The following is a 15,148-nucleotide window of genomic DNA, read 5'->3' as shown; positions in this document are numbered from 1 at the left end:
GTCTAATTATCGACACCTAAGAAAACGACCTAGAAACAGAACGATTTTGGCCACTGGTTTTTAGGGCGATGATTCGACTATCCAGTTTGAACAGATGGCCCATTCTGACAACAAAAATAAAAAACAGCCAAAAACTGTTGAATGGGTTGATGAGTCGACAATTAAACTACTTGGGTCAATGGGCTATTGATTGATTCAACGATTTTTGGCCAATGGACTAGGTTTGGAGTAAAACAGAATTGGTTGCCTAGATAGTTCCCGGGCCGAATGGTCCTACTGTCCGGGTCAACTATGAGTTCTTGGTGTGGAACAAAGGACAACTATGAAATAGAACTCAGAACTATCATTGTATGTTCGTGTTCTTTTATATAAGATACTTTGCTGAAGCAATATTTAGAAAACAAATACATAATGATATCTTTTAAAATTTTATATGAATTTCAAGATTTGAGTATTTATAATTGCAAATTTTTTACAAATAACAATATTACAATTCCATTCCAGCCCCCGGAGGCTCCTCCCCTAGTATTTTTATTATGGGGTTGGGCTTATTTATAAAAGCCGAAATTGGCCCAAAAAATAATCGGTCAGATATTTACGGCTCGAGCCCGCGGCCAAGCCCCCTGGTTTCCGATTCCATTGCAGCGGGAAGCAACATAGTGTTTTTTTTTTTTCTTTTTTCATCCATTTTATAATTTGTGATAAATCAATGATCCGGGCAGGACATTAATCGGATCAATTTTGATCGGATTCGGATCCCTTTGCAGGCTGCCAGGCTTCGGTGTTTTAGTTTTTCTCTTTCCTGTTATTTTTTCCAGGTAAGAGGTGGTTTTAGCTTTGGAACTTCAAAAACAAATTTGAGCATTCAGCATGGAGTTGTCCTCAACTTGCACCCAGTTGCAATAAACAAGCAGATGCGGATCTTGAGAATTTGCATGGTTGAACTACACTTACCGTCTGATTTAAATACTAAAAGATTAGATCAAAGGAAAAAGTAAAGATCGACTCTGTTCAGCTGATAACCAATGGCCATGATTCATTATTTACTTGAGAAGAATTATTGGTGTCACGTCCTAATTGTTGATTAAAGTTAATTAACTGTCATTATTAATCGCTGTAGTTAATGGGCGACAACTATAGCCTGAAGATCCGAAGCAGGGCTTGTAATTTGTAAGAATCTGAATCAATCTGGAGAGGAAGAGTGAAATTTGTCTGCTTGACAGAAGAAACTGAAGATCTGTTGACTTCATATATATTATATATAGAGAGAGAGAGGGTGTGTAGGAGAGAGTGAAAGGAAGGAAGAGCAGACCAAGATGGGATGCTCGTTTTCTGGTTTGAATGCTCTGTATGATGTAGTTAATGGCGGAGGGGATGTTTGGATCAATGAGAATCGTTTCAGGATTTTGAGGCAGCTTGGAGAAGGTGGTTTTGCGTATGTTTATCTAGTCAAAGAAATTGTTAAGGACGTGGCTACTGATGGGGGAGTTGGTGGTATTGCGAAGAAAGTCAAGGACCCTTCTTTTGTTTCAGGTTTGATCTATTTTCGTATTGGATTCATGGGTTTTTATGAGCTTCTCTTTGTTTTCATTCTTCGTGAACTTATTTCAAGTCTAGTTTATCGGGAATCTGAAAAATATATATATATTTTTTATGTATTTAGGAAGTATTTGTATCTAAAAATTTGATCTTGAGTGCCTATTATCGTGAATTTCGTTCTGCAATTTTGAAGTTGTGTCCTTGCTATTTTAGGGGATAGTGGGTTTCTTCAGTTTTTTTCTGAATTTTGTTGTGTCGATTCTTATTTAGTGATAAAAATGTGAATTGAGTAATGCTCTGAAAGGTTTATTGAATCGAATTAGGGTTTAATGTTTCTTTGCTTCTTCAATTATTGATTTGGAATTAAAGAAAAACTCTGAACTTCCCCCCTGCTCCTGTTGCTATTTTGTAATAACGAGTGGAAATTATTCTATAAATTGACTTCAATGAACCTTTAATCGCTGCTTCCTTATGGCACTTTGGTTTCCAGCATCATCCAATTGTTGTTTCTGAACTTAATGATTAGTCGTTTTGTTAATGATCTGACTATGAACTATGAACTTGTCTCTCCCTTGTATTTTTATTAGGCCAGTAAGCTAGACTAGGAAAATGTTATCATGGTTAAGGTGCAGTACTGCAGTATATCCCAACTGAGCTAGAGGCTGAGACCCTGACTAATCTTCCATTTTTGCAGATGATGGGACTTATGCAATGAAGAAAGTCCTAATACAAACTAGTGAACAGTTGGAGTTGGTGAGAGAGGAGATCCGTGTTTCATCTCTATTTAGTCATCCCAATTTACTTCCACTTCTTGATCATGCAATCATTTCAGTTAAGGAAATTTCTTTAATTGTCCTTGATATCTTTCTTTGTTCTTCACAATGATCTGTATAAACACCTAGGGATACTGCTAATCTAAATACATAACTTTAGTCGCAGATTGGTAAATCCTTGAATCAGTTGCTGATAAGTACAGTGACCAACCTGACAGACTCATAAGCTGAACTTAGAATTCTACTATTGATCTCAATGGATTTGCCTTTGAGAGATTTATCTTATATTGCATATTTTCAAGCATGTTATACTGATTTTTAATGTTAATCATCATCATCCAAGCCTTAACCATTAGGTCATGTGTCAGGTCTATCTTGTTTAGCAAGGAGAATTCTTCAGGAAAATGAGAAAACGGAGAAGCAAGATCCTGAATTATTTGTGAACTTCTGAATATACCAGTCAGTTCTAGCATAAGATCTCTCATATCATATATCAAAGAAAGACATGACCTATGAAGATATCCTCTAAAGATATTAATCATGTTCTCTTCACCTGGCCTTTAACATGCATCTTGAGCTCGAAAAGTGTCTCACAATAAGGAACAGTCCATGCCCTCTACCCTAAAAAAAATGTTTTCTTTGATAATTATTCATTCTAAGCTTTGTCCTTTAGTTTTAATATGTGTATACTTTATCTGTCTAGGCAACACAAGAAGGATCCGGGAACCATGAAGCATACTTGCTATTTCCTGTTCATTTGGATGGAACTTTACTAGACAATGCTAAAGCTATGAAAGCAAAGAAAGAATTCTTTTCTACCGTTGATGTTCTTCAGATATTCCGACAGGTAAATTAGAATCCCTATATCCTTATTCCCTAATGTGGGATTTTTTTTTTTTAATTTCTTTATACAATCCACATTACAATCACAATTTTTCTGTTTGACCTAATATCAACCTGTTCGCAAATTTAGATTTTATTATTTCTTATTCTATGCCAAAATAATATTTTAGTTGAAGAATTGCCATGCTCCCTCTACATTAATTCTTCTCCGCCTCTCCAATATCATGGGATAGTATATGCTTGTTGCCCATCATCGATGCTTGGTCTAAACTCTGAAGTCTAAACATGACAGGGCTAATACCCAATGTTGGGCTGGTGTCTTGGTCTGAGCATGATTAATACTCATATTTTTTTTGAGAGAAAGTAAGGTATGAATGTATTAAGAAAACAAAAACAGTATAACATGCTGCTATGCAAAAAGGGGGGGATGCACATCTAATGCCCATTACGACCTTAAACCCTCACCCTCTGCTTTACAAAAATATTATCATATACAAAAAAGGAATTCTTTCCCTACAAAGCTTGTTCATAGCCAGCCAGGAAAACAATTTCCCCAAGATTTTCTGGAAAACTGAATCAACCGAGCTGCTCTTGTTTTTGAACATTCTTCAGTTTCTCTCTTGCCAGACACACCGAAAAACTGATGCAGGAGTGATATTCCATGCTACCTTCCCCCTTTTGGTTAGACCGGCTACACTCCAGCTCTGTAAGAAGTTCACCATTGATTCTGGGTTGCAGGTTTGCACCTCAAACATTTTCCAAATCCTTGACCAGACCTCGTGGGCAAAGTCAGTGTAACATCAAGTGGTTAACTGATTCGACATGCCCATCACACAACACACAATTATTGGACTCCAAAGGCATGCTCCTCCTAGTTAAGTTATCCCTGGTTAGGATTCTGTTGAGGTAGGTGGTCCACACTAAGAAGGCTACCTTTGATGGCACATTTTTGCACCAAATGATATTTGCTGGAATGGCCTGTTCCTCTGATCTGGACACGTGATTATAGAAGGATTTGACTGTAAAACTTCCAGATTTATCCCACTTCCACAGCCTTCTATCAGTGCTCCCAATCTCCACCTGAGTGCTGTATAAATTGTGAAGCATTTCCACCATTGCCTCCACCTCCCAGTCATTAAGGTTTCTTCTGAAACGAGGAGTCCAGACTACATTCCCATTCTGCACCTGTAAGTGGTCTGTCACCCAAGTTTCTTTGTCCACTGTCAACTCATACAAGGCAGGGAAAGACTCTTTCAGTGGCCTGCCTTCACACCAGGAGTCTTTCCAGAATTTTACCCAATGGCCATCACCAAATTTGAAGCAGATACCCTTCATAAAAGGGTCGAAAGCTTTCCTTGTGCCTTTCCACACAGAGCACCCATAAGTCTGATTGGGCATCCCTGGCTCCCATCCCGTGTGGCCTTGTTCATAGTTTGCAATTAGCGCCCTTCTCCACAAACCTTCTTGACTCTCACTGAACCTCCAAAGCCACTTTCCTAGCAAAGCTGTATTAATATCCTTCACTCTTCGAATGCCCAAACCCCCTTGAAGTTTAGGATTGCACACCTTTTTCCAATTAACCAAATTATATTTCTTCTCACCCTTCCATCCTCCCCATAAAAAAATCTCTCATTTTCTTTTCGATTACATTAGTCATTCCAGCTGGAATTGGGTATAAAGAAAGCAAGAAGATAGGATTGGACAACAGAACACTCTTCAATAAAGTGACTTTACCTCCAAAAGAAAGGTATTTAGATTTCCAGGAGGTCAACCTCTTGTTAAATTTCTCCACTATGTATCCCACATGGCTTTGGAATTGCAATTTGTGCCTAGTGGCATCCCTAAGTACTTCATGGGTAAACTGCCCAGCTTTGAAGGCTCTGCACCTCCCCCACCGCAACCAACTCACTCTTGTGCAAATTTATGTGAAGACCCTACACAACCTCAAGCCACCTGTTAGTGGTGTTAGTGAAGGGGTATTTCGGTCTTTGTACTTGTTGAGAATGTTGATGTGTACTGTTATGTTAGTTCGAGTGCCTCTTACTTAAAGAAGGGCACTTAAGTCTTTTCCAATAAGTTAATAATATAATAACAGGTTTGGCCAAATCTAGGGATAACTTTTTTCTCTAATTCGAACCAGCCTCTCTCTTTCCTCTCTTTTCTCTCTTCTTCTTTCCTCTCCTATTTGTTGTTTACTTTACTTTACAGTCAACAAACAAGACAAAATTCTAGGGCAGGTCAAACTTCAACATGGTATCAGAGCGAGGTTCAATAAATCAGACTTGCTAGAATTCTGTCTTCTGCGCATTCGAATTAGGGTTTCTCTTGGGTTTCTCAACTGTGAGTTGGAGACTGGGAAAAGGGCTGAAAAGGAGTGATCGCCCTCTTCCCTAGGAGGTTTCTATGCCTCCGATTGTGTTGTTAGTGATTGGTTGTTGTGGTTTCTAAGCCCTAGTTAGGGCTGGTACGTGTGGTGCAGTGGTGTCTCAGCCCTTCAGGCGATGTGGTAAAGTTTATTTTTTATGCATATTTTCTGTTATGGAATACATGAAGTGTGGTACAGTTCACATGATGGGTTTTCAGATTGCAGTATGCTAGGGTTTATTCTGGTTTGTGTGATTTGAAGGGCAATAGTGTCTACTTAATGGTGAAACTTCCTATAGCTGTGGATTAGGGTTTGTGGTGTTACAAGTGTTGCAGTTTTCAGCATTTAATACTGCTGAAATCAGTGTGCAGATTTTGGTGAAGTGTCTGTGTGTAGTGTGCAGTGTGTAATGCTCATAATTCAGTGCTCAGAATTCAGTGATAAGGGAGTTCGGCAATGGCAGATAGCAGTGATAGTAAACCTAGTGTCATGATATCTACTGACTACCTGAATGTCCAAATGACCTCCATTAAACTGAATGGAGAGAATTATGTCCCTTGGGCCAAGTCTGTAGAGGTTTTTCTGAAGGCGAAGAAGAAAGTGAAGCATATAAGAGAGGAGAAACCCCCCGCTAATTCTCAGGAGTATGAAGACTGGGAACAGGAAGATGCACGGATCATTACATGGTTGTGGAACAGTATGGAACCCAAAATCAGTGTGAACTTCATGTTTCTTGACACAGCCAAAGAGGTGTGGGATCATGCTAAAAAATTGTATTCAGGCCAGGATAATACCACTAGGGTATATCAACTGTATCAGGAATACTTCAATCTGCAACAGGGAAATCAGAGCCTTGAGGAGTACTATGCCAGTGTGAGGAATATCCATAATGAGTTAAATGTCTATCATCCTCTCATTTCTGATGTCAAAGTTCAACAGCAACAGTGAGAGCAGCTTGATGTGACACGGTTTCTGGTGGGGCTGAGGTCTGAGTATGAACCAGTACAAGCTCAGATACTAGGGGGATATGCTCTTCCATCTTTAGAGGAGGTGTCTGCTCGTCTTTGGAGGGCTTCCATTGGATCTATGGATTCTAATGTCTCCGATAAATCAGCATTTGTAGTGTCGAGAGATCGAGGTGGCAGAAGTGGGGCTCGAGGAGCCCAGCCTGGCAGGAGTGGTAGTGGTGGATCTACACATATCCGTGGTGGTGGTCGTACTGGGGGTAGAGATTCAGGGGGAGTTCGTGGTAGAGGACGTGGTTTGGGTCCACGGAAGTGTACTCATTGTGGATTGGATGAACATACCATTAACTACTGCTATGACTTACATGGTCCTCCCTCGATGTGGACCAACCATGCCATGACTAGTGACACCAGTTTCAGCTCTAGACAGGAGAACCGGTCAGCTGACCCGATGCCTTCTACTCCCTCAGATGATCCAGACAAGGAGATGGTGAGTGTTCCTCGGGATGAGTATGAGAGGTTTGTTCAATCCAAGTCGCAGCAGAACACAACTTCCTTTGCACACTTAGGTATGGCTTGTTTGGCATCCACACCCAACCCCTGGATTATTGACTCTGGAGCCTTCGATCACATGACGGGAACTCCAGGTGTGTTTTCATCTCTCACTCATTGCTCAACATCACAATCTGTTACCCTTGCTAATGGCTCCACATCATCTATCTGTGGTGTTGGTAATGTTGACCTAGACCCTGTATCCCTATCCTCTGTTTTATATGTACCTAAGCTTCCATTTAATCTTATGTCTGTTAGTAAGCTGACCAAGTCCCTTAAGTGCTCCATCACATTTTACCATTCTATGTGTGTTTTTCAGGATCTCAAGACGAGGATGAAGATTGGTGGAGGGCATGAAGTCGGTGGACTGTATTATCTTGATGGTGGTGGACGAACGTCGACGACCCTTCAGTCATCAATTTCTCCTCTCCAGTGGCATTGTAGATTTGGTCATCCTTTGCTGAAAGTGTTGCAGTCCTTAGTCCCTTCATTGAGTCAACTTTCTGTTTTAGATTGTGAGTCGTGTCAATTTGGGAAACACCATCGTGTTCCCTTTCGTTCTAGGGTCGATAACCGTGTGTCGAGTCTTTTTTCTTTAATTCATTCAGATGCTTGGGGTCCTTATAAAATGATGTCATATAATGGATACCGATATTTTGTTATTTTTGTTGATGACTGTTCAAGAATGACGTGGCTCTATTTAATGAAAGAAAGAAGTGAATTATTTGCCATCTTCCAGAAATTTTATGCTGAGATCCGCAATCAATTTGGCGTTCACATAAAAAATTTCCATTCTGATAATGGTCGTGAATACTTGTCTTCATCTTTTCAAGAATACTTGGACCAACATGGCATTATACACCAAACTTCATGTACCTACACTCTGCAACAAAATGGGGTGGCTGAGAGAAAGAACCACCATCTCGTAGAAACGGCACGCTCCTTCATGCACCACATGAATGTTCCCAAAACCTTTTGGAGCGATGCAATGCTCGTATACATATCGCCCGTGTGTACCGGTTGCAGCTCCTCCAGCTTTATCACCGTCAACAGATCTAGCTCCAGCTCCGACACCAGCCTCCGACCTAGATCTTCCTATTGCCTTCCGGAAAGGTAAACGTACTTGCACCCTTCACCCTATTTCCAATTTTGTTTCACTTACCCACCTCTCCGCCTCCCATCGCCAGTTCATCTCTTTATTATCCTCCGTGGTTGTTCCTAAGGATGTCCAGGAAGCCCTTACCTCTCCAGAGTGGTGTCGTGCTATGGAAGAAGAGCTCTCTGCTCTGCATCATAATCACACTTGGGATCTCAGCGCTCTTCCTCCTGGGAAGCAGGCTGTCGGTTGTAAGTGGGTGTATAGTGTTAAGTACTTGCCAGATGGTCGTGTTGAGCACTTGAAGGCGCGGCTGGTTGCCAAAGGGTACTCCCAAACCTATGGCATTGACTACACAAAGACATTCTCCCTGATTGCTAAGATAGGGTCAGTTCGTGTCGTCATCTCCCTTGCAGCTATGTATGATTGGCCTCTCCATCAACTAGATATCAAAAATGCCTTTTTGCATGGTGATTTGCTCGAGGAGGTCTACATGGAGCAACCACCAGGGTTTGTTGCTCAGGGGGAGGATGGTAAGGTATGCAGACTTAAGAAGGCTATTTATGGACTTAAACAGTCCCCTCGAGCATGGTTTGGTAGGTTCAGTGAGGTGGTCAAGAAGTTTGGTATGAAACAGTGCCAAGTTGATCACTCTGTCTTCAGTTTTGACTCTTCAACAGGCAAAATAATATTGGTGGTGTATGTGGATGATATCGTTGTGACTGGGAATGATAAAATGGGCATTGACAAATTGAAGGCATTCCTACAGGAACACTTTCAGACAAAGGACCTTGGCAAGTTGAAATACTTTTTGGGCATAGAGGTAGCAAGATCTAAGCATGGCATTAATTTGTGTCAGAGGAAATATGTGCTTGGTTTACTGGAAGAAACAGGGTTGTTGGGTACTAAACCGGCGGAGACACCTATGGAAACAAATACGAGGCTGAGCAGTGATATAGGTGAAGTATTTGAAGACCCTGGCAGATACCGACGACTTGTAGGCAAACTAAACTATCTAACCATTACTTGGCCAGATATTTCATTTGCAGTTAGTGTGGTGAGTCAGTTCATGCAGAAACCTTTGGTCCCACATTGGAATGCAGTGCTAAGGATTGTGAGGTATCTGAAAGGAGCTCCTGGTCGTGGTTTGTTGTACAGGAGTGGTGGAAAACTGGTAGTAGAAGGATACACCAATGCTGATTGGGCAGGTTCTATGTCTGATAGACGATCCACCGCAGGCTATTGCACCTTTCTGGGGGGTAACCTGGTAACGTGGAAAAGTAAGAAGCAAACAGTTGTGGCAAGAAGCAGTGCAGAAGCAGAATATAGGGCCATGGCACATACTGCTTGTGAATTAGTGTGGCTAAGGGACCTTCTACAGGAGATAGAATATGACATCAGTACTCCAATGAAGCTCTATTGTGACAATCAGGCAACGGTTCATATCTCTTCCAATCCGGTGTTTCATGAAAGAACCAAGCACATCGAAGTTGACTGTCATTTTGTGAGAGAGAAGGTGCTGAATGGGGTGATAGAAACTGCATATGTTAGTACGGGAAACCAATGGGCAAACTTGTTTACAAAAGGTTTGAGTCAGGGGAGGGTGGACTACATATGTAACAAGCTGGGATTATATGATATATATTCACCAGCTTGAGGGGGAGTGTTAGTGGTGTTAGTGAAGGAGTATTTCGGTCTTTGTACTTGTTGAGAATGTTGATGTGTACTGTTATGTTAGTTCGAGTGCCTCTTACTTAAAGAAGGGCACTTAAGTCTTTTCCAATAACTTAATAATATAATAACAGGTCTGGCCGAATCTAGGGATAACTTTTTTCTCTAATTCGAACCAGCCTTTCTCTCTTTCCTCTCTTTCCTCTCCTACTTGCTGTTTACTTTACTTTACAGTCAACGAACAAGACAGAATTCTAGGGCAGGTCAAACTTCAACACCACCGAAGAACAGCCATAACATAGCTCAACCGATCAAGAGAAGCATCACAGAAAATGAGAGTATCATCAGCATACTGCAGCAAGGGTACCTCTATCCTTTCCTCTCCTACTGTAAAGCCTTCTATAAACCCCCCTGCAGTGGCCCTTTTCATCAGCCTGCTCAGCTTCTGTCACACAAATGAAAAGAAAGGGAGAAAGAAGATCTCCCTGCCTCAGCCCCCTTGAACTCTTGAAGTGACCAAAAGAAATGCCATTCACCAATACAGAGAATGAAGGGGTGTTGGTGCAAACCTTCATCCAGCTCCTCCATTTGGAGCCGAAATTCATTCTTTTCAAAGTATAGTTCAAAAAATGCCAATTGATATGGTCACAGGCCTTCTCAAAGTCCACTTTGCAGAGTAAACCGGACCTTCCACCTCTCAATCTTGCATCTATCAATTCGTTTGCCACTAAAACCCCATCAGCCATAAATCTTCCTGCCATGAACACGCCTTGATTCTCTGAGATTACAGTACCCAACACAGGCTTTAGCCTCATAATTGGAAATTGGAACTTCTATCTAGTTATTACTTTACTGAAATCACCTGTTCCCAGGATCTCCATGAAGAATTTGGTTCTTCTAGAGTGAGTTCAGTTGAAGATAAAATGCAGCTTTTTATTTGGGAATCACCTTGGATTTTTTTCCTGCTTGGTGTGGATATGCTATTCAAAACACAAACTTTTTGCACCTATTTAAAGTTTGAATTGTACATTAAGAATTGCTTTCTTTTAAACTTAGCCTTTTACTTATTTATTATTAATTTGTCAGTTCAATGATGTTGTCACTGGAGTATGGCATTGTTGTCCAAGCAGCAGTAACATTTTCACTAAGGGCCTTTACTACAGCTTTGTGCAGGTTTGAAGCATATGCACAGTTACGAGCCTCCGTATGCACATAATGATGTGAAACCAGGTAATGTCCTCATCACACACAGAAAAGGACAACCACCACTTGCCATATTGATGGATTTCGGCAGTGCTCGACCTGCAAGGAAACAGATTCGCTCTCGTCAAGAGGCAGTACAACTACAGGTGCTTATTATATTATTTTTCTTGGCATTACCATGTAGCCAGTATTCACTAATAGTTGTGCCTCCATGCTTTTTTCTTGATCAGTGTTTGCTTCCGACTTTATTTCAATCTCATATTTATTATGCTTAATTCCACTATCACAATGTGCTTGTTGTATAGGGTGATTTCAAGGAAAGTTCAATGTAAAGAAATGTTATGAACGTGAATACATTGTTCTACTAAGCATGCAAATCATGGTTATTACACTATGCGTAAAATGGTCTCGGATATGAAGTGTTACAATTGACCACAAAACTTAAAAGATGTGCAATGGGAAAAAATATGTATATTTCATTTAAGAAGATTATGAAATCTTTTTGTCTTTAGAACCACAACTATAACCTCCTCAAGGATTTTCTTTTGCCCATTTATATTTTATAGATTGAAGATTAGATTTTTTTAAGCAACCAACAAAGCATGACTTTTTAAGGTTAGAAAAAGGGAAAATTCAATAGACTCAATAGAAATATGAGGTTTTTACCTTTTCTTTTGTTTGGTTTTTCTTTTGGCAGGAGCAACAGAAAATCAAGGAATTTTCTTTTATTACCAAAATATATTTTTCATCTTGTTTTACACACTGTTATCTCCTATACTTTTTACCTAGGAACAAAATCATCATAATTTTGTAATGGCATGTTATCTTAAAATACATGACCATTAGACCATTATAGGTCTCTACTGTTATGCCTTTTTTTCTCATCCTACTCATTTTTATTATTATAGTAACAATATAAAGCAAGAAAGCTAAATCGGTTGGATGCAATTCTTTTTGACTATTTATAATAAAAATGAATATAAATCCCTTAGATGATAGCATATAAACCATTGGGTAAGGAATTTTTCAGTCAACATGTGAGCCACTTTGTAATCATTACCAAACAATGGGGTGGGAATGGAATGTCCAATCCCAATCCAGTATTTGAATATGATCACAAGTTTTTAGGCCTGTAAAGTATAATGCCATCTCGCAAACCCAACAGGACATACTAAATGAGTTGCTTAAAATCATTGGAGAGCTTTGAGAAGAGTGGTGGGAAAATTCTCAAACCTTGCACTCATTCATTCAACTTTTCTTTCCTAGAATCTTGTAATGGACCTAAACTTATCCTTTCTCCATTATCCTGGATACACTAATTTGTATGCTAAGTGAGGCTTTGTAAAATCATGCCCTTTCAAACAACATCATTTTTTACCCATTCTGGGAATCTGGTTTAATATACTGCAACATCAGCTCCCTGGGCATCCTTTTGTCTGCTGGACTACACAAGCCTTGAGCTTCTATCTCAGTCTAGTCTTGATTTCTGTTAACCTGGGTCAATAGTTTCTTTGTTTTGTGACACCATGATGTAGACAAAAAAGAGATAGATACCAAAACATGGAAAGAAAATGGGAGAAAATGCTTGGTTACAGGAGGGGAAAAAGAGCTTTACACGTTTGCTCATACCCTACTACTACTAGATATTACTTTTATAATTAAAAGAAAAAGACCGCAATATCCAAAACTGTAGATAGTCTGGAGTATGGAGTTACTCCATGATTACCTGACCTGAAATAGCATGCACATTTTGGGGTGTTTATCCTCTTTTAATCTTGCATGCAAAAAATTTTTTCATCTTAAAATGTTAAGTAAAACAGATTTTGTTGTCTGAACTTTAGTTGTACAGTTGTACCATGAACTTCTATACCTATGCATATATACACACTTTAGGTATTGCATCTAGTCTTTTCTTTTATTTTTGAAAATTGTCACATCACTGTTGATTCTCTACTGCATTTTTTGCTTTTTGTAGTCAGTTTTGACCAGTAGAACTAGACAAGGTTTGCATATATGAATCCATGACACACTCCACGTGCTAACAGTCTATTTTATATGGCCTGCCGTATAGGAATGGGCAGCAGAGCACTGTTCAGCCCCTTTCAGGGCTCCTGAGTTGTGGGACTGTCCAAGCCATTCTGACATTGATGAGAGAACAGATATCTGGTCTTTGGGATGCACTTTATATGCAATAATGTGAGGACAAATGCTTTGACTTATCTAGTTATGTTTTTCTTAACTGTGTGCCTTGTCTGTTTTAACTTCCAACAAGAAATTTCTATTATTTCACACTTTTGTGATTGAGGTTTAGACATTTATCTATTCAGTCTGCATAAGGGTGGATAGGTTAATTTAAACTTTGAAACGTGCATATATCTGTACTACTTTTTGGGATACTAATTTAATTACTGAAGAAATTAGAGGCTCGTGAAAGCATGAACATGGAAAAACTGTTCTTTAGTGTTATTTGGATTGTTACATGGTGGCAAATTCGCAATAAATCTTTGATTTGTATTATACTTGGTCATACCACCTATAAGCTCAAATTAGGAGCATGTAGCAGCCATCTTACAAATTGCACTCTGTTGGACAGTGGAAACTGGTAAGTAAGAATGAACAGTGAATTTTAGTAGATAGTTGAAATAGAGGATGGTTACAGTTATTGTTGTATATCATTTTTCAATTCATCTTTTGATATTATAGGCTTTCTGTGGTTTTACATGTGTCAAAGGTATAAATTTCGGTACAGATTTTGAGGGATTCTCACCCTCCATGGCAATACAATTAGATTTATATTTATCAACTGAAAAAAAAAAGAAACATTTTACTTTTTGAGTGAGGTATCCCTTGTACATATAACGCAATCATGATCCTTGTAAAAATGAACAGGGAAAAAGGAAGAGATGGTTGAAAATTTCCAGCCTGATTTTTTGCTCTGGAGATCTCCTCGGTGGAACCCATTGTGTTATGGGTTCTGACTCCTGTATGTTTATCATGCCTGGGTAAAGATGAAAGGTTATGGTTCTTGATGTGTAAATTGGCAAAGCTGATTTGGTCAAAAACATTTTGTGCATGAATTGCTGCCACATTTATTTGAAATTTACTGTTAAGGCTCTTGTGTGTTGCCTGTACTTCCAGAAACCCATATAAATTTGACAAACCAAGTTAAATCCAATGGCTGAAAATTTATTCATATTTGTTGCAATTTATAACCTGAATGATGATCTGTAAGGACATATTGGTTTCATTATCCATATCTTTATTGATAGTACATCGACATAAATGGATAAAAGATAGTGCATTTAAATAAATGATAGGAGGTACAAGATACCAAACATTAACTTTTCACCTTTAACTTCAAAATATGGATTGTCCTTGGTCCTTGCTGCTTAAAATGGCAACAATTAAAACATTATCAATTTCAGAAAATATTTGGTTCTACTTATTTCCAATTTTCTTTTCTTTTTACAGGTATGGAATGTCACCCTTCGAGTATGCGCTTGGGGAAGCTGGGGGAAGCCTTCAGTTGGCAATTCTAAATGCACAGGTCAAATGGCCAACTGGACCCAATCCCCCATACCCTGAACCTCTCCATCAGTTTGTGACATGGATGCTCCAACCCCAGGCTGCAGTTCGTCCTTGCATTGATGATATCATTATTCATGTTGACAAGTTGATCTTAAAGTTCTCATGCTGAGTTAGACACAAGATCATATACAGTTAAAGTACAGTTGAAGCATGGGCTTACAGCTTTGTGGGTTGGGGTAGTAGTGTGTAAGTTAACCAATCTTGATTTGCATATGAGAAGTCTCGGTTGGCCTACGGGGTGTTGGATCATTTTCTTGAGTATGATTATATAGAATATTATTTATCTTTTTTTTTGTAGCTTTATAATGTGCATTGATTCAATGGTAGTGTATCACTCTCTTCCTTTTCATCTGATCTCACTTTGAAATTTGAGTTTGGATCTTCTGGTATAACTATGCTTCTGACACTGGTCAAAACAAACAGTAACAGGACACATTTCTATCTCGATACTTGAAGTCACAAATCTTTCAGCAAATTTACAAAAGCAGGTGTTTGATAAACGAGTCCGGATCTGCTGACCACAAAACACTGTGCACAAGACCGGGACACCTCT

General features: G+C 39.3%; 1 protein-coding gene across 1 annotated transcript; it reads left to right on the top strand.

The window, feature by feature from the left end:
* Positions 1–585: 585 nt before the first annotated feature.
* Positions 586–14,944, top strand: PK3 (serine/threonine protein kinase 3). The gene is made up of 6 exons (XM_088984219.1): positions 586–1,533; positions 2,234–2,370; positions 3,016–3,159; positions 10,968–11,153; positions 13,079–13,203; positions 14,479–14,944. The coding sequence occupies exons 1-6, from the start codon at positions 1,317–1,319 to the stop codon at positions 14,702–14,704; spliced, it is 1,035 nt and encodes a 344-aa protein (XP_088840345.1). The 5' UTR covers positions 586–1,316; the 3' UTR covers positions 14,705–14,944.
* The last annotated feature ends 204 nt before the right edge of the window (positions 14,945–15,148 follow it).

This window comes from Nelumbo lutea, chromosome 4 (genome assembly GCF_056320005.1).
Source record: "Nelumbo lutea isolate HS-2025 chromosome 4, American lotus-T2T, whole genome shotgun sequence".
NCBI classification, from domain to species: domain Eukaryota; kingdom Viridiplantae; phylum Streptophyta; class Magnoliopsida; order Proteales; family Nelumbonaceae; genus Nelumbo; species Nelumbo lutea.
This window is presented reverse-complemented; position numbering and strand designations above follow the sequence as displayed.